The sequence below is a fragment of the Protopterus annectens genome, chromosome 11.part0 (assembly GCF_019279795.1).
Source record: "Protopterus annectens isolate FY-2018-M chromosome 11.part0, PAN1.0, whole genome shotgun sequence".
Classification (NCBI taxonomy): domain Eukaryota; kingdom Metazoa; phylum Chordata; order Ceratodontiformes; family Protopteridae; genus Protopterus; species Protopterus annectens.
In genome coordinates this window covers 318,010,799-318,036,864 of record NC_056745.1, presented here as the reverse complement: position 1 = coordinate 318,036,864, position 26,066 = coordinate 318,010,799, and the positions used below count along the sequence as shown (strand labels likewise).

Genomic DNA, 26,066 nt, shown 5'->3' with positions numbered 1-26,066 from the left:
TATATTGATATTTTGCAAGAAGTGAAGTATATATTATATACAGATGCTGCGAATATGTACAAGTTTTGTAGTCAACCCCTCGCTGGTTAGGTCTGACCATAAACAAATCACTTTGGATCTCCACATTCCGGCCCCACCCCCGAACAAGGAAACCACTGTGAAAAACTTTTCAAAAGCAAACTTCACGTTACTTAAGACCGGGGTGGAAAGTTTCAAAGCCCCCATGCTAAAGGATAACGCTGTCCAAGCTGCAAAATCCTTTACTAATGCATTCTATGGGCACCTACAAGAATGCATGGATTGTGCTATCCTAAGCAAAACCAAGGCTCACTCCTCCAAGAAAAGGAAACCCATCTGGTGGACCCCTGCCATAAACAAGCTATACAATAGAAGGAGGAAACTAGTACAGAAAAGAGTAAAATCCCAAGAAGGGAAGACATCTGTGATCAGTATCAGCAAGAAACTACGATCCCTCATAAAATCATCCAAGGAGAGCTTTGAAAAGAAAATTGCCAAGGACTCCAAAGATAACCACAAGACATTCTTTAGCTATGTCAAGAATCTAAGTGGCAATGCTCAAATCTGCTCAGAGTTAGTGCAGAATGGCACAAAATACACTGAACCGACTGATATCACCAACATCCTGGTAGACAGGTTCTGTGCAAACTTCACCCCCCTCTCACCCGCAAAAGGGCCTATAACCATACCAGAAGAATGCAAAGCCCCTGAAATCACAAACACTCAGGTTAAAACAGCCCTTTCCAAAGCCAAAAACACAGCATCAATGGGACCGGACGGTGTCCCAGGCAGCATCCTACATGAGCTCAAAGACGAAATAACCCCTCAACTAAACACACTGTTCAAACTCAGCCTCTCCACAGGCTGCACACTAGAGTGGTGCACAGCAACAGTTATTCCACTCCACAAAGGTGGAACCACAACAGACCCTGGGAACTATTGCCCTATAAGCCTGACTAGCTTGGTCTGCAAGGCTATGGAGGGCATCTTCAATGAACTCATTAACAGAGTCATTGGGAACCTCCAAACATTGGACCCTATCCAGTTTGGCTTTGTTAAGGGCAGATCATGCCTCCTAAACCTGGTGGACTTCTTTGAGACAGTTACCAAGGCTATAGACGAGGGAAAGGTGGTACACACAGCCTACCTAGACCTTGCAAAGGCCTTCTGCACCATTCCCCATTCTGGTATTGTAGACAAGCTCACCAGCCTCAACATAAACCCCTACGTCACAAGACTGGTTGCCAACTGACTCATGGACAGAACCCACATGGTTTGAGTTGCGGGAGCTAGGTCCAACTCTAAACCGGTTACAAGTGGCACTCCCCAGGGCTCAGTCCTAGGACCCCTCCGTTTTGGCATATACTTCTCAGAGGTACAGGCAAGCACAGGAGGAGTATGGCTGACCAAGTTCACAGACGATTGTAAACTAGGGGCTATAATTGACTCTCCGTCTGACACAGACATCCCCGAAAGGGTCTCACTAAGAAGGATACCTGGTGTCAAAATCATGGCCTCAAGCTAAATGGCAAAAAGTGCATAGTCATCCCCTTTGGAAAAAACAAAGTATCCACAAACTACCACATATGTGGTAGTCCCCTAAATACAGAAAACGTAATAAGGGATCTGGGGACCCAAGTAGATAGTAATCTCTCCTTTGATAATTACATTGCCAAAGTGGTTAGAAAATCCTTCTATGTGGCCCACCTAATCACAAAAGGGTTGGCATCCAGATCAAAAGAGGTCATTGCGCCCCTCTGCTCATCACTCATCAGACCCATCATAGAGTACAACGCCCCATTTGGGATGTACTTTACAAGACACCTGCAACAGCTGGAAAGACCACAGAAGTACCTCACTAAGAGGATCACTGGCCTCAAACAGATACCCTATGCAGCTCGACTGAAGAAACTCCAGCTGTACTCGGTTGCATACCATCTACTCAGAGGTGATCTCTGCCTGACATACAAGGCCATGTCCAACCCAGAATTGATGGACATGCTCCACCTAAAGAAAACCTTATCTCCTCGAGCCACATGCTCTATGGATCTAAACCTCAGCACAATAATAAATAGGATGTGCTGGAGGGATAGATTCTTGTCCCAGAGACTTCCCATGCTTTGGAACAAGATTCCAGTCTACATTAGGCAGAGCTCCTCACTAACACTCTTCAAGAAAAACCTTGACGAGTGGATGGGAAACAGAAAGTTTACCCCAGGGATCACTTCAGTGGCTCAGCTGGATAGAGGCACAGGGAACTAATCTAAGGGGGGCGGCGAAAGCCAACACGTTCTGGCTCGGCTTATAAATGCCTTCGGGCAGATAGCCTAGTACCTACCTATGAACCTATGAACCTATAGTAATAGATGCAAAGATACATATATGGGATTTCTACAGAGTCCCTGAGATGGGTGAGCTGGTTTATAAGACATGCATTTCATTGTTATACACAGTTACAGGCAAACTAATATATCTTTCAGCCAAAGGTTATGTAGATGTCTGAGACTGCTTACATTATGTACTCAGAGTTTGAAGTACCTTAGCAGTGTATTAGTATAACAAGGCTTTTTAGTAAGACGTTTATGGCTTGACTAGTTTATGTGATCTGAGATATTACATTGGCATTTTTGCCATTTTCAGGAGGTGCGTTTTCAGCTGCGGACAGAATTTTGGGTAAAGTATATGTCTTTAAGTGAGGCAGGTATAGATCCCCTGAAGTTAGTACCTAGTACAGAGAAGAACAATGAAAGGATAGCACATAAAGTGTTAAGTGGAATATAGATGGTAACATTTGGAGATACAGAAAATTTATGGGAAAGCAAAACTAGAGCTTTGAGATGTAAACATTCTTATTCTATTCTATTATATTATATATTATATTATATTATTATGTTATTCTTGCCAATCTGTATGAACGAATACTGAACTAGAAATATTTGTGCAACAATGGTACTGCACATTAAGAGGAGAAAGAGGAAGGTGGAGAATTTTCTGAATGGGGAAAGAAGGCTGCCAAAAGTTGAATTTTAATCCCATCTTGAACATTGTGGTGACTGTGCGGGATAGTTCATGTGCTTAATCTCTACAACTGACTGGACTTAAGATGCAGAATTTCCTAGAATGTAATATTCTCTTGACTCAGTTTAGTTGGCCAGACAAATAGATGAGACCACCTTCTTTGTGAAATAGGTTGGGAGGGCTGAATAGCTGCTGAGCTGTCATGTAAATCGTACCAGAATTAATTTCAGAAGCAATGACTAATGCCACAGCCACTTAAATGAATGCATTTAGTAGCTTTGTGAGTTAAACACTGTAACAAGGAGCTTGCTTAAGCTGTTTGACATAGGTCAGGAAATCCTGAAATTTAATTTTGTTTTTCGTTTTTTTTTTTTTTTTTGTGGAAGACCATGTTTTGGTCCCCCACTTCATGTTTAAGGGCACCTGTCTAGGGACAGCTCTAAGTGGCAAATGACCTGCCTATGGCTGTGCTCACTATTTATTATTCTTACTTTTCAACCTTTATTAGAATATTTGGTCTCATATTTCCATCATTTTGAATTCTGAGTTTTAAAAATGACTGCATTTTTCAGGCAAAGTAGGACTTTTATCTAGTGTTATCCGTAGTTAAAGGTTGCATGTTTACAGTCTTCTGTAAGCTATATAATGACATGTAAGAAGTATATTCCATAATTAATAAATTGTGTATGTAGACTGTCCCTTCAGATCAGTTAACATCTTTAGTGATATGGCTACCTCAAATAAAAAGAATGACAATCATAAGCGAGATTATGAAATTGTTACTGGGTACTTATATATTTATTCCAGAAAAAGGGTTGACCACTCAAATGTAAAATAATGACAAATAGACACATATTATAAAAAAAGTACATTTTGATAAAAAAGTTACTACTAAAGGCCACAGAACTGAATTTAGTTTGTCAATAGTTGGACACAAAACACACTTATTTATCTATTTAATATTTGTTAATCAAGAAGGTAGACTGGTCTATGGAACGGTTTCAGACACAAGTTGAGTCAAAACTGTAACAGCAGCTTACACTAAGTATACAGATATGATACAACAACAAAGGACAAATATACAATTACTAAATAAAAAAATAAAATAATTTACAGCAAGACAGGCAAACCAAGTTTAAATGATTGAACAGCTAGTCAGGTAGAATAACAGATCACTGTACTCAGTGTGTCATCTATACCTATTGATATACTCTGCCAGTGTCCAGTCACAGACACAAAATATGAAAAGGTCCCTTTCAGTAAGTCCATTATTAAATAAAGATATGGCTGGTTGAAGAACTTCAGAACACTATCCAATAAGTGAGTATGTCTTTGTGTGTGTGTGTGTGTGTGTGTGTGTGTGTGTGTGTGTGTGTGTGTGTGTGTGTGTGTGTGTGTGTGTGTGTGTGTGTGTGTGTGTGTGTGTGTGTGTGTGTGTGTGTGCGTGTGTGTGTGTGTGAGACATAATTATGTGAGGAACATATATAATAAAAATAGGTCTATATTAGAAGATCAAAAGTTTAATGGTTCGAATCACTAAAGGTCGACCTTTAATGATCGAACCATTAAAATTTTGAATGTTCAGAAAAAAATAAATTAAAAAAAAAAAGTAAATCTAAAGGGTGTAGGGAGGGGGACAAGTCCCCTGCACCCCCCACAACCCCGGCTACTTAAATGTACCAACTCCGAGACTGCACTACATTGAAGTAAATGGAAATCTCCCCTTACGGAGATTTCCGTTGACCTGTTCGACGTTCTGCACTTTCGCTGTTCTCGTGTCGATATGTCAGATTCAACATTGTCAGCTTTCAAGAATACAGTAGGTAACCAATAAAAACAATAGCAAATAAACCTATTTTGCTGTATGAAAGAATCTCCTAGTGTAGTCTAATCTAATCTGCTTGTTTTTCTCCATCATACTTTTTTTCCCCTCTTTAGTGCTGGTCAAGCATTTTGTTATGTGCAAACAGATAACTTTTGCAATGGAAGCAAAATTTGACATGCCTTGGAATAAAAGTCAACAAATAAACACATTAAAAAATTAAATAATTAAATACTAATTACCCCAAAAATGCTGCGCTTTTAAATAAGAACATGTCACTAGATTTCATACTGCTGAAACTGATTTTATGGATTTACTTTTACTGTTTATCATCAACCAAAATAATGCATTTAATGCATGAAAAGAAACAAACGTTATGTTAAGTTAGGTTAAATTAGTTGACTAAACAATGCAGATCTTCAGAATGTTGACAGTTGTAATGTATATATAAATATTCACTTACCCTAATCGCCAGCCAAATCCACACACCAAACTGTACATCAGGCACACAGAACATCCCACATCACGTACTGGAACATCATAACTGCATCTTTGACATTTCCGGATTTGCAGTTATGAAGTTTCGGTATTTAGAAGATTCGACTTTATGGTCTTGAAATATATATATATATATATATATATATATATATATATATATATATATATATATGTGTGTGTGTGTGTGTGTGTGTGTGTGTGTGTGTGTGTGTGTGTGTATATATATATATATATATATATATATATATATATATATATATATATATATATATATATATATATAAAAAACTGAAAAGTAGTCAGCCGTAACAATGCTTCGTTCCCATTTCACACCAAGACACACCCTGAACTTGGGAATTACAGGGTATGAAAAAAACAACTTTAAGGCCGCTGTTGTTTCAAATAAGAGAACCATTTTGCATCACTTACTTTGTCTGCTCTATGTTCTTTTCTAGCATATGTTTTTCCAGGAGTTTCTGAGCCAGCTGGTCCTGCAGATGTTGGAGCTTTGTGCTCACCTCATGAAGTTCAACTTGCTTTTTGCTCAGCTTTGCCATTTGAATGTCTAGCTCTGCTTCAGCTGCTTCCAGACGCTGGCGTTTAGGGGCCACAATCTAAAAGTAACAGCCGCAGATTTAGTCAATAAAGACCCCAAGGTCTGAAAGACATATTCAAGGATAAATGAAGATGCTACATCTCTGTTGTTTGTATAAAGTATTATTGAGTTTATTTTATCCTTTTCATATAGTATTACGGAACTGCATGCACAGACTCATTGCATAATCAGAGCAGTTATATAGTAGCCGGTCACCAGGATGTCCATTATAGCTTGTGTGACTCGGTCACTGTGGGAGACTACCACTTATGTGACTTATTACTCATCCGGAGATGGAAGCAGATGTTGCAGAAAACAGGATATATTATTACACACATGCTGCTCAGCTTTAGAAGACACAAGTGAATCATTTTATATATAAAAAGGTTCCATACCTCTCAACCTCTTAGCACAAGAAATTTGGACAAAGTCAAAAATAATGGGAGAATAACTTCCCAAAACGAGGGACAAATTTTAAATATTACTCTCATGAACTTAGAAAGCTGTTGGAAAAAATATATTTTGTTGAAGCATGCATTTTTTTGAAGGATATGATGGCTGAAATTCAAATGTCTGTCATTATTTAGTGACTTTAATCTTCAATGATTTGATAGAAAATCACAACTTCTATGACAGACAAAAACATGAGGCAGAAATCTGGGCATTCTGTGAAAATCTGGACAGATGAGAGGTATGGAAGGTTCAAGAGTCCTCTTTACAATGAGAAACAGTCATAAGAAAATACAGAAAAATATCACGTTTTTCAAAGTAAATATATTACCTATTCAAACCTGGTGACTATTTTATGTTACTGAATTTACAATTTAATACAGATTTATACTCTTAAGATATCATAATTTGCTGTCTTACTGGTCAGAACAAATTGATATTAAAGCAGAACATCACCTAAAACTGTGTCGGCCAGTACATCATACAATTTAGAAGCGAACTACCTGTGAAGTGAGGGAGGATCTATCAACCAGTATTTCTATTAAAAGGGGAATAAAACATTCCAAGGTTTTCAGGAGGAATTTGAAAAATATTCTCATTGTCCCACCAATACCTCTCAACAACTTAGTACAATAATTCTGGACTAAAGCCAAATATAATGGGGGTGGGGGAAGGGAGCAAAGGCTCAAAATCATGAACACATTTTAAATATCACTCTTATAAACTTAGAACATTAGTAGAATAACAGGATTTGTATTAGCATACATTTTCTGAAGGAAAGAGGTATTGGTGGGACAATGAGAATTGTAGCCTGTCATTCGGTGACAATGTAGCTAAGTAAAGTAAGACCTCTACATTGCCCACCTTATCCCGAAGGATTCACATAGATCTCAAGAGGTCATAGTCTCTCCCATATCATATACTCCATCACTCCAATGATTGAGAGATGCCCCCCCATTCCATTGTATCTGTATCGACCCAGCAGCAGCAGCTGCCTAGAGAGAAACCAAAAAGGATAAAGGAGGCAAAAAATCTGTCCTCGCTGCCCGACTGAAAGTCTCTCCAAAAGAAACCAGTATTCAGTCGCCATCAGCTCTGACCGCTTGCTCAGAGGGAGCCATGTCAGGCCCCATCAAACCCAGATTTGCCAGGAAAAATGAATCAATTCAAAATGCTCCATCTAGATCCGAACCAAGCCACAGACCATATTAATAGACTTAATATTAATATAGATTCATAGGGGATAGATTCATCACCCAAGATTCATCACCCAAAGACTCCCTACATGTCGGGGACCAATGGATGGGAGATATAGAGATATACCCAGGGGATTACCTCAGTGTCACTGCTCGAAGAGCACAACAAAAAAAAAATATAAAGTCCCCATACATAAAGGGGGGGTGGTGAAGCCAAAAAACTATGCTAGGCTTGTGTATGCCCCCTCGAGAATAGATATATGAACCTATGAACCTATGATATGAAGTCTGAAAGTGAAATGTCTGTCATTATTTAGTGACTTCAGTCCTTGGTGATTTGCCAGAAAACGACAAATTTTATGAGGAACAGGCCAAAAATATGAAGTAAAACTCTGGACAGTCTATGAAACTCTGGACCATTTAGACGTATGCTCCTACCCCCTTCCTGTTGTGTCTAAATCCAGTGGCTCTTAAACTGTTCACCGCTTATGTTAATTTGACCACAAAGTTCCCTCTCACTGTTCTTTCACTGGGTCTTTTCTAACAAGTATAAAGTATTTTTTGAGAAGGCATCCCCTTAAACCAATTAATTAATTTACCTTTTCATTGCATTCTGTAGACCTAGACTACTGAGTACCCATAGTTAACAGCAGGTATAAAAAAATTTTCTCAGGCACAATCTAATTCACAACTGATACCCCTAATATTATAACTAAGCTGGTTATAGATTGTGTACCCTCAACATTTACTATTTTTCATTTATTTTAGATCTATACTCCTTATTGAGTCCATTAGCTGCAATCTATTCAATTAATAGTCCTCCCTGCAGAAATACCTATCACAACAGTCACAGCTTGCTTTAACGTATTCCTTAGACAACTACTAGCATTCAGTTTTCTGAGGCACTTCAGCAACTGCCTCATGTTTACTGACAACCCACTTCTTCTACATGTACTGGTAACACCTACGAGAGACAATACCTACTTATCTAAATTGAAGGCTAATATCTCCATCCCAGCAACTGTCAGTAAACTGTACCACAACCACACTGCATTACCACATCACCAAAACATTACTTCCACATATGCTGAGGTAGTAAAGGAATGCTCCTAGCCATCCTACTAGCTTACTTCAGCTGTGCAGCACAAATGATGACTCCATGTCTGAACCAACACCTGCAGATACTGAGAATCACCTGTGCTGCAAGCCTGTAACCCTGAGGTTCCATAAACCTGTACTGCATCCTAGAAATATGTTAGTCATTAGTGACTCCATTGTAAGGCATCCAAACACAACACTTACCAGGCTGGCTAAGGATAATAATTATTAGTTAGCGGTGTCATTTGGGACCTTAGGTCCCTGCCTCAATCCAGATGCAGTTTTGACCCTGTAGTTGTTCTTGAGGGGGGTGAACGATCTTAGGTGTTCCCCCCTGGGTGGGTGGGTAGTATGCTGAGAGACATTATTGAGCTCTTTGGCATGGAGCAGCATTCTACCATCCAAGAATGATGCCTACTTAAATTCCATGATGAAATAATTCAGCTCAATAACTAGGTAGTAAATTGGTATCATTGCAGAGGGATCTAGTGTGTGTCTACATTGGGTGAAATGATTAACAGACACATCTCCTTTGTCAGGGATGGCCTGCATCTTTTACTACTTGGTTTGTATGCATGATGTCCAAAAATATTGCTTTCTCCACATAGTGCCCTTTCCAGATAGAGTTCATCTGATAGACATCCCAATATAGTAAACCCCAGTCTGGATTATGTCTAGGTAACACTAAAGCATAAACACACAAAAAAAAACTCTGAACTTGAGGCCTTCTTTAACTTCAAAAACATCAGCATGTGTATACTTTCAGAAACCTAGGTCAGCTGTAGTGATAACACTTCCTGCATTCCAGGGTATGATCTGTATCAGACATTCAGGTCTACTTGCAGCTGCTGGGGAATTTCTGTATTTATTTGTAACTCTGTTGTTTTTCACCAGCTGTAGTGTGATACTAATTTGCAACAGGCTGAAATCCTAGTGAAACTCAATAACATTAATTATCACATTATATCTATTTACAGATCTCTATCTATGACCCCTTTAGAGCATGCAAAACATATTAACCAGTTACTAAAGTAAGCAATATAACCAAATACCTTTCTTATGGATGACTTAAATGATCCAGACATAATTGATAAACATATATTATCAACAACAAACACATACCCAGATATGTCTGGACATTGTAAATGCCAATGCATTTGACCAAATGACCGTCTCTCTACCAGAGGTACCCAATCAGAGGTGTTAATCTTCTTGATCTTGACTTCACAGACATTTCTCCCACCTGAGCCACCCAGCTTGTTCCTCTGTTGTCAAATCTGACCAACCTGCTGTGATCTTCTTTATGAAAACCTGCTTTTTAGTCCCTAATAACCTCTGTACATTTACAGATTACTCCAAAATCAGTTGTTTACTATTTACTGATCTATACGTTCATAGGGTCATAGGAGGTTACTAGGCTGGCAGCCCTAGAGTTTTTACAAGCCTAGCCATGTTAATTCTTGGTATCCCCATTTTGTTCTTTTTGGGTAGTTTGCAGAATAAATTTATGAACAGAGTGGATTTGTGATCAACATCAGCTACCCCTGTCCATGAGGGACATGTGTGCCACCCCAGAGGAGAATTTGCAGTCTCCCATCAAATTATCTAGGCTGCATTTGAATAGGGTCAATGAAGATCTCTGTTTTACATGAATAGGAAGTCTATTCCAGAGAAGCAGCAGTCTCAAGAAAACATATCTGTCTCTCCAGCATGTACTGTTAATGTCACAAGCTAGGCTGAGATCTGTAGAGTGAGTGACTCTTGTGCCATTTGACTTGCAGATGTGCAGCATTTCCATTAATCCAGGGTTGGAGATTGCCATATAGGCCAGGCAGAAATCAGAAATCACCTCTCAGCAGCTATAATATACACAGTAAAGTGACAAGGTGCCTGTTCACATAGGTCATGGTTTGGAGTCCCTGTATTTTCTTAGTGAAAAAAACTCTGAGGTCTCTCCAGCTGCAGGTATCTGGTAAGATGCATGCAAAAGGGTGCATTATACTCTATTAGTGGTCTGATGAGAGTCGAGTACAGTGGAGTTATAACATCCCTTGACCTGGATGCTATGCCCTTGCTTATGAGGTGTGCTATCAAGTAGGATTTTCTTACCACTGTGGAAACTTGGTGGTCAAAGTTCAGATTGCTATCAACCTGTGCTCCCAAGTCTCTCACCACTGGGTTGGAACTCAGGGGTGCTTTCAATATTGTTTTGCCAAAGAGAATAATAATGCATTTTATTTTGCATTTGGTTTTAGACCATGGCTTTGGCACTAATCATTTGTTTGTGTTAGCCCTTCTTGTAATATGTTGATATCTTTGGGGGACTCAGTGATTGCTCCCAGTTTGCAATCATTAGCAAATCTGGTGAGCCAAAGGCTGTCTACTTTGGCCTAGACTTCTGAGAAATAGAAGCCAAACAGTAAGAGGCCCAACACAGACGGGTCTACTGGTGGAGGTGGAGTCACCAGTGTTCTGTCGTTGAACCATTTGGCTACCCATCTATTAACATAAGGGTTAACCCTATCTGGTAGAGTTTCTCAATGATGCCAGAGTAGGGAATTGTGTCAAAAGCTATGGCAAGGTCAAGATAGACTATGTGCACAGTCTTAACCTTGGTCCATGGATTTGGTGACATTGTCAAAGAAGTCTTCCAGGTTTAATAGCATGGTCTACCCTTACCGAAGCAAAACTGGGTTCAGTCCAGCATTTGGAGGTTGCCTATGTCCTTGTTGATAAGGCCCATGATAATTTTTCCATGGCCTTGCAGATGAAGCTGGTTAGACTTATGGGTCTGTAGTTCCCAGTGTCAGTTGATGACCCCCACTTTGTGTACGGGGATAACTGTTGCTGCTCTCCATTCTGAAGGAACATAGCCAGTTCTCAAGCTATGATTAAAGATAATGCCATGTGGGTCCACTAGGTCTTTTTTTAGATTGTTTGTGGTACAGCGGTAGCGTTGTTGCCTCACAGCAAGAGGTTCTCCCGTTCGATTCTCGGCTGGAGTGTGGGGAGTGCCTTCTGTGTGGAGTCTGCATGTCCTCCCTGCGGTTGGATAGGCATTCGAAAGACATGCGTAAATGGGCGTGTCTTCACTGAAGGTTGGACATCGAGCTTGCACCTTGGCGTTTGTGAAAATCTACTGCCAATCATTAGCGGACCGGAGTTCCGCTGTGGTGACCCCTAACCGAGAAAAGCCAAAAGACAAACAACAACAACAAAATAAACAACCTGGGATATCATCTGGTCCTATTAAGGCTGTGTTTTTGGCCTTGGTGAGTGCAGAGATGACATGCTCTCTAGAGATAGTAGATGGAAGGCTGGTGTTAGGTATGCTTTAGGATATGGTATGTGAGATAGAGAAGTGAAGTTTGCACTGAATCTGTCAGCTAGCAGGTTGGAGATATCTTTCAGTGTAGTATGAGTGATCCCATCTACAACCAATTTGGCACATAGCTGGGAATTCCCTTTTAGATTTTGGACGTATTTAAAGAATGACTTATGATTATCCTTAGCTAGGAAATAGAGGTAGATGGTGTGCTTATTCTGTTTCATGGTGGGGGATGTATAGCTAGCAATGATGTGGTATGGTTCTTTCCCAATAGTTATTGGACATGGAGTAGTTAAAGAAGGTCATGCTGCTTGACCAGTCTCAAAGTGTATTTGATTTTAATGAAGATGGATACACCCCCACCTTTGGTTCCTTCACGCTCATTTTGAGGTCTGAATGTTTGGAAGGCATTGCAGCCTTGCATACCTGGTGTGTTAGGCTACAATGCCTTTGACAATCACAAATGGCTCCCTAGCAAATCTTGTAACCAAGGCTATAATCAACCATTCTGAACTGTAATCCCTCTTGGATAGATACATTGAGGATCCCATATCAATCCAGAGCAAGCATAATGTTAAATTTGGAAATAAACCCATATGGTAGAACTACCAAATCAACAAACTCTAAAAAACAGAAAATGTTCCTGCCCATCATTAAAATATGTCTTATTATTAGAAAAGGAATATAAAACCAGTAATTAAGTTTCACAAGCTTATCATTAGGAAAGATAAGGCTAGCCATGAACTTAGGATTGCAAAGAATTCAAAAGACAATCATAAGTTCTTCTTCAGCTCTATTAGGAGGCTTAGAAATAACCTACAATGTTGTACCGAACTACTTTCTAATGATAAGTCCTTTTCTGACTCAAAGCAAATTGCAAATATTCTTGTAGACAAATTCTCTTTCAGTTTCACTATGCCCATCCTCCCATATCTCCACTCCATTTCCTTTTATACCTCTCCTTCTGAGAGCAATTTGGACCATGTCCTTTTGGCTCATTCTAAAAATAAATACAGTTCTTCAATGGGTCATGAAAATATCCTCAAATGCCTGCTGAAAAGTTTAAAGTCCCGCTTAGCAAAACCCCTTCATTGACTCTTCATCCTGAATCTCTCCACTGGCTATGTCTCCAAGGAGTGGAGAATGGCAGTTGTGGTACCCCTACATAAAAGTGGTCTTTCTACTGACCCTGGGAATTACAAGCCTAACAATCTTACTAGTATTATTTGCATAAACATAAGTACAGCTATGTAAAAGGCATATTTTGTCTGATCAGCCCGGCTGAGTTCTTTGAAAGGTGTCACTTTTGTGTTAGTACACAAATAAATGAGTCTTCATGGGCTCTGTTTTATCAGCTTTATTCTATACAAACATATTGTTGTAAAGGCTTATTTAACTATGACTAAGTAACTTGTATGCAAACTAACTGCTGTGATCATACATGCTCACTCACTGGCTGTTCTACAAAATGGCACTAAGGATTGCACGTGTCTGGAATTTATATGTGCACACACAGCCTCGCATGCTTCTTAAAGACATAGCACACGCATGCTACACTCTGATCTACATCCCGTCTCTTTGAGAAATAGATCATGCAATTTGTCATGAGATTATTCAGCATACAGATATCATAGATAATCTAAATACATGCATTATACAATACTAAGTGCACACACACACATATATATATATATATATATATATATATATATATATATATATATATATATATATATATATATATATATATATATATATATATATATATATACACACACACACACACAATCAGGCTTAGAAACTCATCAATATCATGTGACATAAAACTGGGAATCAGATCTGGCAACTGGAACAGTCTCTGGAAAACGGTTGACTTGTGGAATGCTCAAATTACTTTCTAGAACAGAATCAGACTTTTGAACACATACTGGTCTGGAAACAATGTCTGTCTCAGTCAATGATTTAGAGTCTGCATCACAGATACAATATTGTGATTGCAATGATGTTGATTCTGGTACAGGAAAAAGATGTCTGCGATTCCTCCAATACTCTACACCCTCGGAGCTTACCCAATAAGATCTCGGCTTGGCACAGATGCCTGATATCTGTCCTATATGATCAAAACCTTTTGTTGTCTGAACTCGTACCATCTCTCCTTCCCTCAATGAACGAAATAATCTGCTCAGTCTGTCATAACTAGATTTCTGGATATTACACTTCTTCAATAGTTCAGCCTTGATAGTTTTATTGTTCTTAGAATTAGACTGTAACAAACTTGATGAAATAGGTAGAGTAGTTCTAGTTTGTCTGGAAAGTAGTCTTTGAGAAGGTGAACCAAGAATATCATCATGAGGTATGTTTCTGAGATTAAGTAAATGCAAGAATACATCAGTATTGTTACACCTTGACTTTTCAAGTAAATGCTTTGTACTCTGTGCTGCCCGTTCAGCTAGACCACTAGACTGAGGATATTCAGGACTACTAGTGATGTGTACAAAGTTGCATTCTCTTGCAAATTTCCGAAATAACTGGCTAGCAAATTGAGTACCACTGTCAGAATAAAGTTTGTGTGGACTACCATGAACTGAGAAATGACTTAGTGACAGCAGCTGTTGTTAAGTTTGGTAGCAGATCAATCTCAAACCAGTTTGAGTAAGAGTCTACCAAAACCAAATAGTGTTGATTATTCCATTCAAAGATATCAGTTGCTACAGCAGACCAAGGTAGTTCAGGTATTGGATTTAGCTAAAGTGGTTTTCTTTGCAATTCTGCTCTGGTACTATTACATACTGAACAAGATGAAAGCACTCTATCAATGTCTTTTGATAATGAAGTCCAAAATACTAGTTCCCTTGCCCTTCTCTTAGTGGATAATAAACCTGGGTGACCACAATGCAAAATCTGAATATATTCATGATGTAAGGAAGCAGGAACAACAATTTTAGGACCTTTGAAAATAATGCCATTTATTTATTTATTTTACATTTGTTGACTGGGATAGTTTGACTGGATACATGCCCATTTTCAGCGGAGGTCCAGGGGGAAAAGCTCCAAGGTAGTCAGAGTCAAAAATATAACAATGTAGACATAATTACAGGTAAGATATTTACAGAGGATACATGAGAAAACATGAGATAGGCAAGTTCACAGGTATAGTTATCCCTGGTTTAAGTCAGGGGAATACATTGACAGTAGGCAGAAAGTAATATATTATATACATTTATGAGGAGGGTTAACCAAGCTTGTTACAGTTGCAAAGCCAGTTTAGTGCCAGATGTTGTCTGAGTTTGGTTTTAAATTGGCAAAGAGAGGAGAGTGAAGAAATGTCGGCTGGAAGGAGATTCCAAACTCTGCCTACAGAGTTTGCAAAGAGGGCATCCCCAGCTGTATTGCTCATTTTGATTGTCTAAATTAGTAATTTGTTTGAGGTTCTAAGAAGTCTCTGATTATTATGAGGGGTGATAATATTCCTTAGGGATGGTGTATTATCTGGATTATAGAGAATATTTTTAGTTATAGTCAGAAGGTTGTATTGGATAAGACTGGGAAATTCTAGCCACCCAAGCTGTTTGAGGTTAATGCAGTGGCGTGTCCTAAATGGCAGGCCAGTGGCAAACCTGGTAATGTGATTGTAACAAGATGACAATCTATTTAGGACCAACTTGTTTAGATTAGAGAAAAGGGGAGAGGCATATAGAAGTGTTGAGATTAGGTGGGTGCGGGCTATGGTAATCCTGGCTGGAGGGGTTAGGAAGGCTTTTATTCTATACAGTGATCCTAGTTTTTTATTGATGTTCTTGATTAATTGATTGACATGCAAATCAAATTTTAGGTTATTATCAATAATGGCTCCTAGTAGTTTTGTAGAGGGGTCGGGGGAGATAACAGTGCCATCCTTCGCATTAATGTTGAAGGTAAAAGCAGCAGACCTTTGTGTAGGTGAGAAAAACAGCATTTTGTTTTTTTTGGAATTTAATAACAGGTGATGTTCAGAGAGCCAGTTTTCTATGATATTAAAGGTGGACTGGGTAGCAGACCTCAGTTCCGAAGGAGATGTAGCAGAGCAAATCAGGGTAGAGTCATCAGTGTATTGGATACAGCTGACATTTGGGATGACAGTGTATAAGTCATTAATAAAGATGAAAAACAGTAGAGTCTCTAATATTGAGCCTTGTGGCACTCCAAGGGTGTTTGGTAGAAGGTTAGAGAGCTTGTCTTTCCAGCAAACAGCCTGCTGCCTTCCATTGAGGTAGGATTTAAACCACAGCAGGGCTTTGGAATCTATATAGAAGGTTTTCAGGGTGTGTAACAAAAGTTGGTGATCAACCATATCGATTGCCTTGGAGAGATCCAAGAAGAGGGCAGATGAGATATAATTGTTGTTATGGTTGTTGTTTATGGTATTGGTGAAAGCCAGGAGGGCCGAGGTTGTGCTGTGGTGTGTCGGAATCCATGTTGGGTATCGGCCATGAGGTGATTCTGGATTCGGTGGTGCATGAGTTGTTTGTGTACACATTTTTCCATTATTTTTGCCAGTGGTGGAAGTGCTATCTTCCATCAATAATTCATCTCTGTAAGCAAAATATGATTGCAGCTCAGGTGATACACTAGATTGCTTTGACGGCCATCCGACATTGAAGTAGTGATTACGTTTTTGTGAAACTGGATCAGTCATAGTGTGATCTCTTAACTCATCAAGTCTAGTGGTGGAAAAATTATGTACTGACATTGCATCAAAATCAAACGTTTCAGCATCAAGCTGTTCTGTTGTACTTCTAGGTGATCTGGATAAGGTAACAACCAGACAGAGCAATTTACCTTTAGTGTAGACCATTTTGAAATTGCACTTTTGCAATTTGAGCATCATTCTTTGTAGTCTCACAAGAGCAGAATGCATAGGCTTCTTTAGAATGGTAACTAGAGGCTGATGATCAGTTTCAGTTTGAGTAGCTCAACCAAAAATATAATCATGAAACTTGGAACATGCGAAAACTATTGCCAAAAGCTCTTTCTCAATTTGAGCACAAAGCATCTCAGTTTGAGTAAGTGTCCTAGATGCATAGGCTACTGGTCTGCCCTCTTGAAGAATATCTACACCAAGACCAACATTTGAAACATCACAGGATAAAACATCTGGTTTATTCACATCATAGTACCTTAACGTAGGGGGGGGGGCATCAATTTTCTGCTTAAAGTTATCAAACACCTTCTGATGATGTTGTAACCATGACCATAAAACATTTTTGCATGTTAGCTCTCTCAAAGGTGCTTTCAGTTCATTGAAATCTGGTACAAACTTGCCTAAATAGTTGACCATGCCTAGAAAATGCTGTAAACCTTGCACATTATCTGGTGCTGACATCTCTAAAACAGCTGTTTGTTTGGTTGGGTCAGGTCTCAAGCCTGTACTTGTAAACAGATGTCCAACATAGGTTACTTCTGGAAGTCTGAATTTGCACTTCAGAGGATTAAGCTTCAAGTTTACTTCACGTGCTATGTCTAGAACTTTCTTGAGGTTTCTGTCATGCTTTGCTTCTCCATGGCCTCCAACTAATTGATCGTCTTACTATTATGGGACAAGGATAACCTGAAAACATTTGTTCCATTGCACATTGAAAGACTTCACTTGCAAAATCTATTCCAAATGGCATCCTTAGGAATCTGTTTCTGCCAAACAGGTTACCAAAAGTAGTTAGAAATGAGGATTTGCAATCACGCATCACTTGCCAAAATGAACTCTTTGCATCCAAAACAGAAAATACAGTAGCATTTGGTATTAGAGCTGTGACTTCCACAACTGTGGGCATTGGATGATATGTTCTCTTCAATTCTTTGTTCAAATTTCTAGGATCAATACATATTCTGATTTTGTCTGAGCCTTTCTTATAAGTGGCTACCATGGACGACACCCATTCAGTTGGTTCTCTGACTGGACAAATCAGACCTTGCTGCACCATCTTATCCAGCTGAGCATTGACTTTATCTTGCATATCTATTGGAACTCTTGTTGTTGGTTTGACCAGTGGAGTGACCTCAGCATCTAACTTCATAGAATGCACAACTGGAGGTTTGCCCACTTTATCATTGAAAACATCAGCATACTCTGAGAAAATGCCTTCTGAAAAACTTGAACTTGGAACTGCACTCACATGATGAATTTTTTTAGGAAAAGAAAGCAGATTCATTCTCAAATCATCTTTGAGACCCAATAAAGATTGCACTGGTTGTCGGACTATGTAGAATAATAAGTTGTAATAGTTCTCAGCCAAATAACATGAAAGTATTACTAAACCTTTGGTTTGAATTTCTTCACCTCCATTCGCAACAAGTCTCGCACTGCTGGTTACATTGAGTTGTTCGTTAGTTCTCACTTTTGCAAATGTGTCTGCTGATATAACATTGCACTTTGATCCAGTGTCTACTTTGAGCTCTGCGGATTTCCCATTGATCTGAACCATACAAAACACTTCACTCCTTGTCAATAAGTTTACTGCATCAGCTCTTTCTCCCAGTAGTGATACACCATCCACATAGAAGGTTGACTCTTTTGGCTTTATTTGATCAATTTGCTTTCTTGTGCGATCTTTCTTTACAACTGTGTGAGGCTTACTTGATTTGCAAAACTTCTGAAAGTGGTTCCATTTCTTACACTTGTGACATTGCTGACCATATGCTAAACACTTCTCTCTTTTAGACTCATGATTTGCACCACAATTGCGACAGTTAACAATAAAGCTAGACCTGGGTTTTGCTGACTCACGTTTCTGTTGCACTGAGCTGGTGGTGGAGCTTGTACTTTTCCTGGAACTGTCTGGAAAGCTTTGCACCTTCTTTGGAAACCCTTTGGCTGCCCTTTACTTAGGCCTGTTTCTGCTTGCCACATGTTGAATACTGTCTACGCTTGCTCTTGAGTTTACTGAAACCATGCCTTTCTGTCACCTCATGGACCTGACAAATCTCTATTGCTTTACGTAATGTCAAATCAGTGTCACAAAGCAAAATCTTTCTCACTGCACCACTATTAATACCACACGCAATTCTATCCTTTATCAGCTCATCCTTCAAATCACCAAACCAACACATTTTAGCCTTGTTCCTCAAGTCACTTATATAAGCTGCAAATGTTTCCCCTGTTTTCTGATTTCTTGTGTAAATGCCTCTCTAATGTAATGTTTGTCTCGAGGTTGCACATTTCTTTGAGCTTACACTTTAAACACTCAGGGTCTTCTCTGGATTCAGCTTGCACAACAATATGGGGGTCTGCACCCTCACCTTCATATACTGCTGGAGCATATACAAATGAACTCTTTCTTTCTATATCCTCAGATCCTGCTAAATTTAGCAAAATGAAAATGTCCTGGTGTGTGCATCTCTATCTGCATAAGCTGCTTGTATAAAAATATCATACTCCTGTTCAAATATTGTCCAGTTCTCTGCAATATTCTGATCAAACACAAGTGGGTGAGGTTTTCGAAATCCGTCTGCCATATTAACACGTACCAGTGAAAGGTCTTGCAAATGCATACAAATATGCACACACACATGCATAAATAATTGGCATAAACATAGTTTGGTCAATGGTTTTGTGCTCTGTACCCGTACTTTCCCTCTTCAAGCTTATTGGAATTGTGAGAATGAATATCCATGGAGTGCTTTCAATTAAATGGACTTTGCGAAATAAACCTCTCGGGCTTCTCGATGCTTTATTGCACTTTGCGAAATAACTTTTCAGATTTCTTAATGCTTCACTGTGCTTTGCGAAATAGCTTTTTAGGTCTCTTGATGCTTTATTGTACTTTGCAAAATAACTTTTGAGATTTTTTCGAAGCTTTTTAATGCTTTATGGAACTTTGCAAAATAGTTCCTCAGACTTTGAAATGCTTTATGAAATCTTCTATAGGTAAAGGCAGAAATGCTAAAATCACTGGCTTTCAGAATTGGTAAAGGCAAAAATGCTAAAGTCATTGATCATCATTCACTATGCTTGCGGAGTCGGTAAAGGTAGAAATGCTAAAGTAATTGCCTGGAATTTTATCGATAAAGGCAGGCATGCTACAGTCATGCAGCATCACTTATTAAAGTCATCACTTTAAGAAACATCTGAGAACTTGCAATGCAACTGAGCAATTCATGAGCACTGTAATACTCTTGTAATTTCTTGTAAAAACACCTTTCTTTAATGCAAGAAACACTTCAAGCAACTGCACAATGCGAATATTCAGACTTATTGCCCTAATTCAAAGTCTTTTGAGGTATCTGCATTTTGCAAATGACTAGATGCAATACACTGAAATGTCACCAAAATGGCGGCACATTGCTAGGCAAATTCTTACTGTACAAGAAGCACTCTGTAATGGTGGCACTTTGCGAACAGATACACCCAGCACAAGAACTTTCTTCAAATAACCATGCTTTGATGGAATTACATGAGATAGTTGCACTTTACATACAGTGAACTTTTTGAAACACATGCATAGTAATAAGAACACTCTGTAAGCACTTTTACACACTCTGAGATACCTCAAATAACTTTAATTACACTTTTGATACAATACAAAGTTATAGTTATGCCCAAACACAGCACTTTGCCTAAACATAGCAGTCACCTTGCTTTATTTTTGCTTACTGTACTCTTCTTTTCCTTATTCTATTCTTTTTACTTGTTTAACCCCTTTTTATGCCCAGTGTACTTTCTTTGTGCTCATTTTACTCTAAACTTGCCAAGTTCTGCCTTAAACTCATTTGTTCTGCCATAAACATGCTTGTTTTGCCATAAACATGCTTTTTTTATACTTTGAACATATTTGTTTCATCAAATACTTTTATCTTAAACATTTTCTTTAGTTAACAAGCGTTTTGTGCTTTCCACTTGCCTGCTAATGCGGTTTATCCCCTTGTAATGCCTTTTCTTGCTTCTTTGCATCGAGTAAATAATTTGTATTACTTTTCATTATCTTTGATTCTTTCTGGTTGCGTTTGTAATGTTTTCTCTCGGTTTTACTTTCACTATTGTCTTTACATCTCATGACTCCAAATGTTCTTCTCTTTTCCATCCCAGTTCTGACACCATGTCACTTTCGTGTTAGTACGTGACTAAACAAGTCTTCTTGGGTTCTGTTTAAGCAGCTTTATTCTATACAAACACATCACTGTAAAGGCTTATTTCACTCTGACTAAGTAACTTATATACAAACTAACTGCTGCGATCGTACATGCTCGCTCACTGTCTGTTCTACAAAATGGCACTAGGGACTGCACGTGTCTGGAATTTATATGTGCACGCACAGTCTCACATGCTTCTCAAAGACATAGCACACAGACACTACACTCTGATCCACAAAAGGGTTACTGAGGCCTTAGGTTATAAAGTCCACGCTGCCTGTTTGCCAAGGCTTTTGACACTATCACTATGCTGGAATTTTTGACAAACTCTCCTAACTCAAAATTCTCTCATATAATTCACTGGATTGGTAAATGGTTGTCTGACAAAACCCATACTGTAGATAGAAAAAATGTTAATAGTGGTGTACCACAAGTCCTTGCATGGGTCCCTCCACCTTATTGCATATTACTGTGACACAAAAAGCTGATATCAAAGAACTATGGCCAACCAAGTTTGCTGATGATTACATACTTGAGGAAGTTATTAAATCTTGCTACTCAAGTTCCCCAGCAATTGTTGGACCAACTGAAGGCTTAGTGTATTAATCATGAGGTTACCCTCAACACCAGGTAATGCAGCATAGTTTTCTTTGGTAAATCTCACCATACTATAGTTAACCATACAGATAACATTCCACTTAAATTTGACACAGTCATCAGGGACTCCGGTACATATGTTGATACCAGACTCTCCTTTTACCACCACATCTGTGTGGTAATTATAAAACCCTTTTACATTGTGCAGCTTACCCTTCATGGTATATTTTCATAGGTTCATAGGTAGGTACTAGGCTTTGGCCCTAGGTCCTGTACAAGCCTAGCCAAAAATGTACCCTGGCTTTCTTCACCCAAGAAAATTAATTTCCTGTGCCCCTGTCAAGCAGAACGACAGAAGTGATCCCTGGGGTGAATTTCCTATTACCCATCCAATCATCAAGATTTTTCTTGAAGAGTGCTAATGAGGAGCTCCATTTGACATAGATGGGTAGTCTGTTCCAGAGTATGGGAAGTCTCTGGGACAGGAATTTATCCCTCCAGCATGTTCTGTTTATTGTGGTGACAAGGTTTAGGTCCCTAGAGCGTGTAGCTTGGAGGGATTGGGATTTCTTTAAGTGGAGCATGTCCAACAGCTCTGGGTTTGACATAGCTTTGTATGTTAGGCAGAGATCGCCTCTGAGTAGGCGATATGCGACGGAGTAAAGCTGGAGTTTTTTGAGATGGTCTGCGTAAGGCATCTGTTTGAGGCCAGTAATCCTCTTTGTGTGGTATTTTTGCGGCCTTTCCATTTGTTGTAGATGTCTTGTGAGGTACATACCAAAAGGGGCGTTGCACTCTATAATGGGTCTACTGAGTGATGAGTAGAGGGGAACAATGACCTCTTTTTTTCTGGATGAGAAACCTTTGTAATGAGGTGTGCCATGTAGAAGGATTTCCCGACCACTGTGGCAATGTGATTATCAAAGGAGAGACTACTGTCCACCTGTGTCCCAAGGTCTCTTATCACACTTTCAGTGTTAAGTAGACTACCATCTATGTGGTAGTTCATGGGTACAGAGTTTTTACCAAAGGGGATGACAATGCACTTTTTGGCATTGAGATTGAGACCATGTCTTTGACACCAGGCATCTGTCTCAGTGAGGCCCTTTTGTAGGATGTCCACATCATTAGGAGTTTTGATTATGGCTCCTAGTTTGCAGTCATCTGCAAATTTAGTTAGCCAAAGACCTTCTGTGCTAGCCTGTACTTCAGAGAAGTAGATACCAAACAGGAGAGGACCCAGAACTGAACCCTGTGGTACTCCACTTGTCACTGGTCTGAAGTCTGATTTGGAGTCTGCTACTTTCACAGTTTGGGTTCTGTCAGTAATCCAGTTGGCAACCCATCTTGTGACATAGGGATTTATACCTAGTTTAGTGAGTTTATCTATAATTCCAGAGTGGGGGATGGTGTTGAATGCCTTGGCGAGATCTAGATAGGCTGTGTGAACCACCTTACCCTCATCTATGGCTTTGGTAACTACTTCAAAGAAGTCTATCAGGTTTAGGAGACATGACCTGCCTTTTATAAACCCAAACTGTGTGGGGTCCAGAGTTCGGAGATCTCCAATGTCTTTGTTTATGAGTTCCATGATGATACGTTCCATGGCCTTGCAGACTAGGCTCGTCCAAAGAAGTTATAGTCCCACTTTATTCATCCTTCATGAGGACCATCTTTAAATATAATGCATCCTTCAACATGCACCTCACCTAGAACATAAACACCAGCTTGAGATACCTCAGTGTTTTCTCCAAAAAAGATCTCAGTAGCCTTAACTACTTCAATGGAATGAAATCTCTGACACTCAACTCAGTATCATGCAGACTCCAGAGGGAGTGATCATAATTTAGCTTTCCAAGCTATAAATGACTTAGGTTCATAGGTTCATACTAGGCTATCTGCCCTAGGGCATTTATAAGCCTAGCCAGAGTGTGTTTGGCTTTCGCCACCCATTTTAAATTAATTTTGTTATGCCCTTTTTCGAGGTTAGTATACTGTGCCTCTGTCTAACAGTGACACAGAAGTGATACCCGGGGTAAACCTATGATCTCCCATCCACTCATCAAGATTCCTCTTGAAAAGAGTCAATGAGGGACTCTGCCTAACCTGGACTGGGATTTTATTCCAGAGTGAAGGGAGCCTCTGGGTTATGAATCTGTCCCTCCAGCATGTCCTATTTATTTCAATGCTGAGGTTCAAGTCTCTCAAGCACATAGCTCATTGGGATTTGGATTTTCTGAGGTGCAGCATGTCCATTAATTCCGGGTTGGACATGGCTTTATACGTCAGGCACAGATCCCCTCTGAGCAGGCGGTATGCCACTGAGTAGAGCTGGAGTTTCTTTAACTGGGCAGCATATGGCATCTGTTTGAGCCCTTTGATCCTCTTGGTGAGGTACTTTTGGGGTCTTTACAGTTGCTGCAGGTGTCTGGTAAGGTACATCCCAAAAGGGGCATTGTACTCAATTATGGGCCTGATGAGGGATGAGTAAAGAGGCACGATGACCTCCCCTGATCTAGATGTGAATCCCTTCATGATTAGGTGGGCTATATAAAATGTTTTTTTTAACCACTTTGGCCACGTGGTTGTCAAATGAGAGATTGCTATCAACTTGGGTCCCCAGGTCCCTAATTACTTCTTCTATACTTAATGGATTACCACCTATGTGGTAATTTGTGGGCACTTTGTTTTTGCCAAAGGGGATGACTATGCACTTTTTGGCATTTAGCTTGAGGCCATGGCTCTGGCAACAGTTGTCTGTTTCTATGAGGCCCTTTTGGAGGATGCTTGTGCCGGCTGGAGAGTCGATTATGGTGCCCAGTTTGCAGTCATCTGTGAACTTGGTCAGCCACAGTCCTTTCGTGTTTGCCTGTACCTCCGAGAAATATATACCGAACAAGAGAGGTCCCAGGACTGAGCCTTGCGGGACACCACTTGTAACTGGTTTGGAGTCTGACATGGCTCCAGCAATTTTAACCATGTGGGTTCTGTCCTTGAGCCAGTTTGCAACCCATATAGTGACATAGGGGTTTATATTTAAGCTGGTGAGCTTATCTATAGTGCCCGAGTGGGATATTGTATCGAAGGCTTTTGCGAGGTCCAGGTAGGCAGTGTGGACCACCTTCCCCTCGTCAATGGCCTTGGTGACTGTTTCAAAGAGATTGACCAGGTTTAAGAAGCAGGATCTGCCCTTAACAAAGCCGAACTGGGTAGGATCCAGTGTCTGTAGGTCCCCAATATCTTTATTTATGAGGTCCATGATGATCCTTTCCATAGCTTTGCAGACCAAGCTAGTCAGGCTTATGGGGCAATAGTTTCCAGGATCCGTTGAGGCACCACCTTTGTGGAGAGGGCCACTGTTGCTGTACACCACTCTTTGGGTACATATCCTGTAGTAAGGCTGAGATTGAACAGTAGTTTTATGTTTGGGTTTAGCTCTTCTTGGAGTTCATGTAGGACGCAGCCCGGGACACCGTCTGGTGCCATTGATGCTGTATTTTTTGCTTTGGAGAGGGCGGCTCTTACCTGAGCATCTGAGATGTCAGGGGGCAGCACTCTGCTGGGATAGATATTCACCCTTTTGGTGGGGAGGGGGGAGAAGTTTGCGCTGGACCTGTCAGCTAGGATGTTGGCAATGTCTGTGGGTTCGGTGTATTTTTTGTCATTTTGGAGTAATTCTGAGCATATCTGGGAATTCCCACCCAGGTTTCTAACATAACTAAAAAAAGCCTTGTGATTATCCTTAGTATCCTGTGCAATTTTTCTCTCGAAGCTGGCCTTAGACGACTTTATGAGTGCCCATAGTTTTTTGCTAATACTGATCAGAGATGCCTTCCCTTTTTGGGATTTTGCTCTATCATGTAGTAGCTTCCTCCTTCTATTGTATAGTTTGTTTATGGCTGGGGTCCACCAGACAGGACGTCTGCCTTTGGAGGATTGGGTCTTGGTTTTATTTGGGATTGCATGATCCCATGCATTCCTGAAGGTGTTCATAGAATGCGTTTATAAAGGATTCTGCAGTCTGGGCTGTATTTTCCACAGGCCCGGGGGCTTTGAAGGATTCCACCTTGGTTTTGAGGAGTGTTAAATTTGCTTTATAGAAGTTTTTCACTGTGGTTTTCTGGGCAGGGTGCGGGGTCGGGATGTGAATATCCAGTGAGATTAGTTTATGGTCTGATCTTACCAGTGAGGGATACACTTCTGGTCTGGAGCATAGAGTCCCCATGTTGGTGATGATCAGGTCCATTATGTTTTCCCCTCTTGTGGGAGTGGTAACAAGTTGTTCCATAGCATTTGAGTTTATAAATTCTAGGAACCTTTGGGCTAGGGTGTTGGAGCTAGAGT

The 26,066-nt window shown here is 39.9% G+C and overlaps 1 protein-coding gene across 1 annotated transcript in view; it reads right to left on the bottom strand.

Annotated features, from left to right (window-relative positions):
• The window catches only part of LOC122815364 (dynein axonemal heavy chain 3-like), a 4,921,723-nt gene that overhangs the window by 1,417,394 nt on the left and 3,478,263 nt on the right, over window positions 1–26,066 (bottom strand). The window contains exon 54 of the mRNA XM_044087818.1: window positions 5,786–5,970. Within this exon, the coding sequence (XP_043943753.1) occupies window positions 5,786–5,970 (185 nt within the window). The remainder of the gene's footprint in view (window positions 1–5,785; window positions 5,971–26,066) is intronic.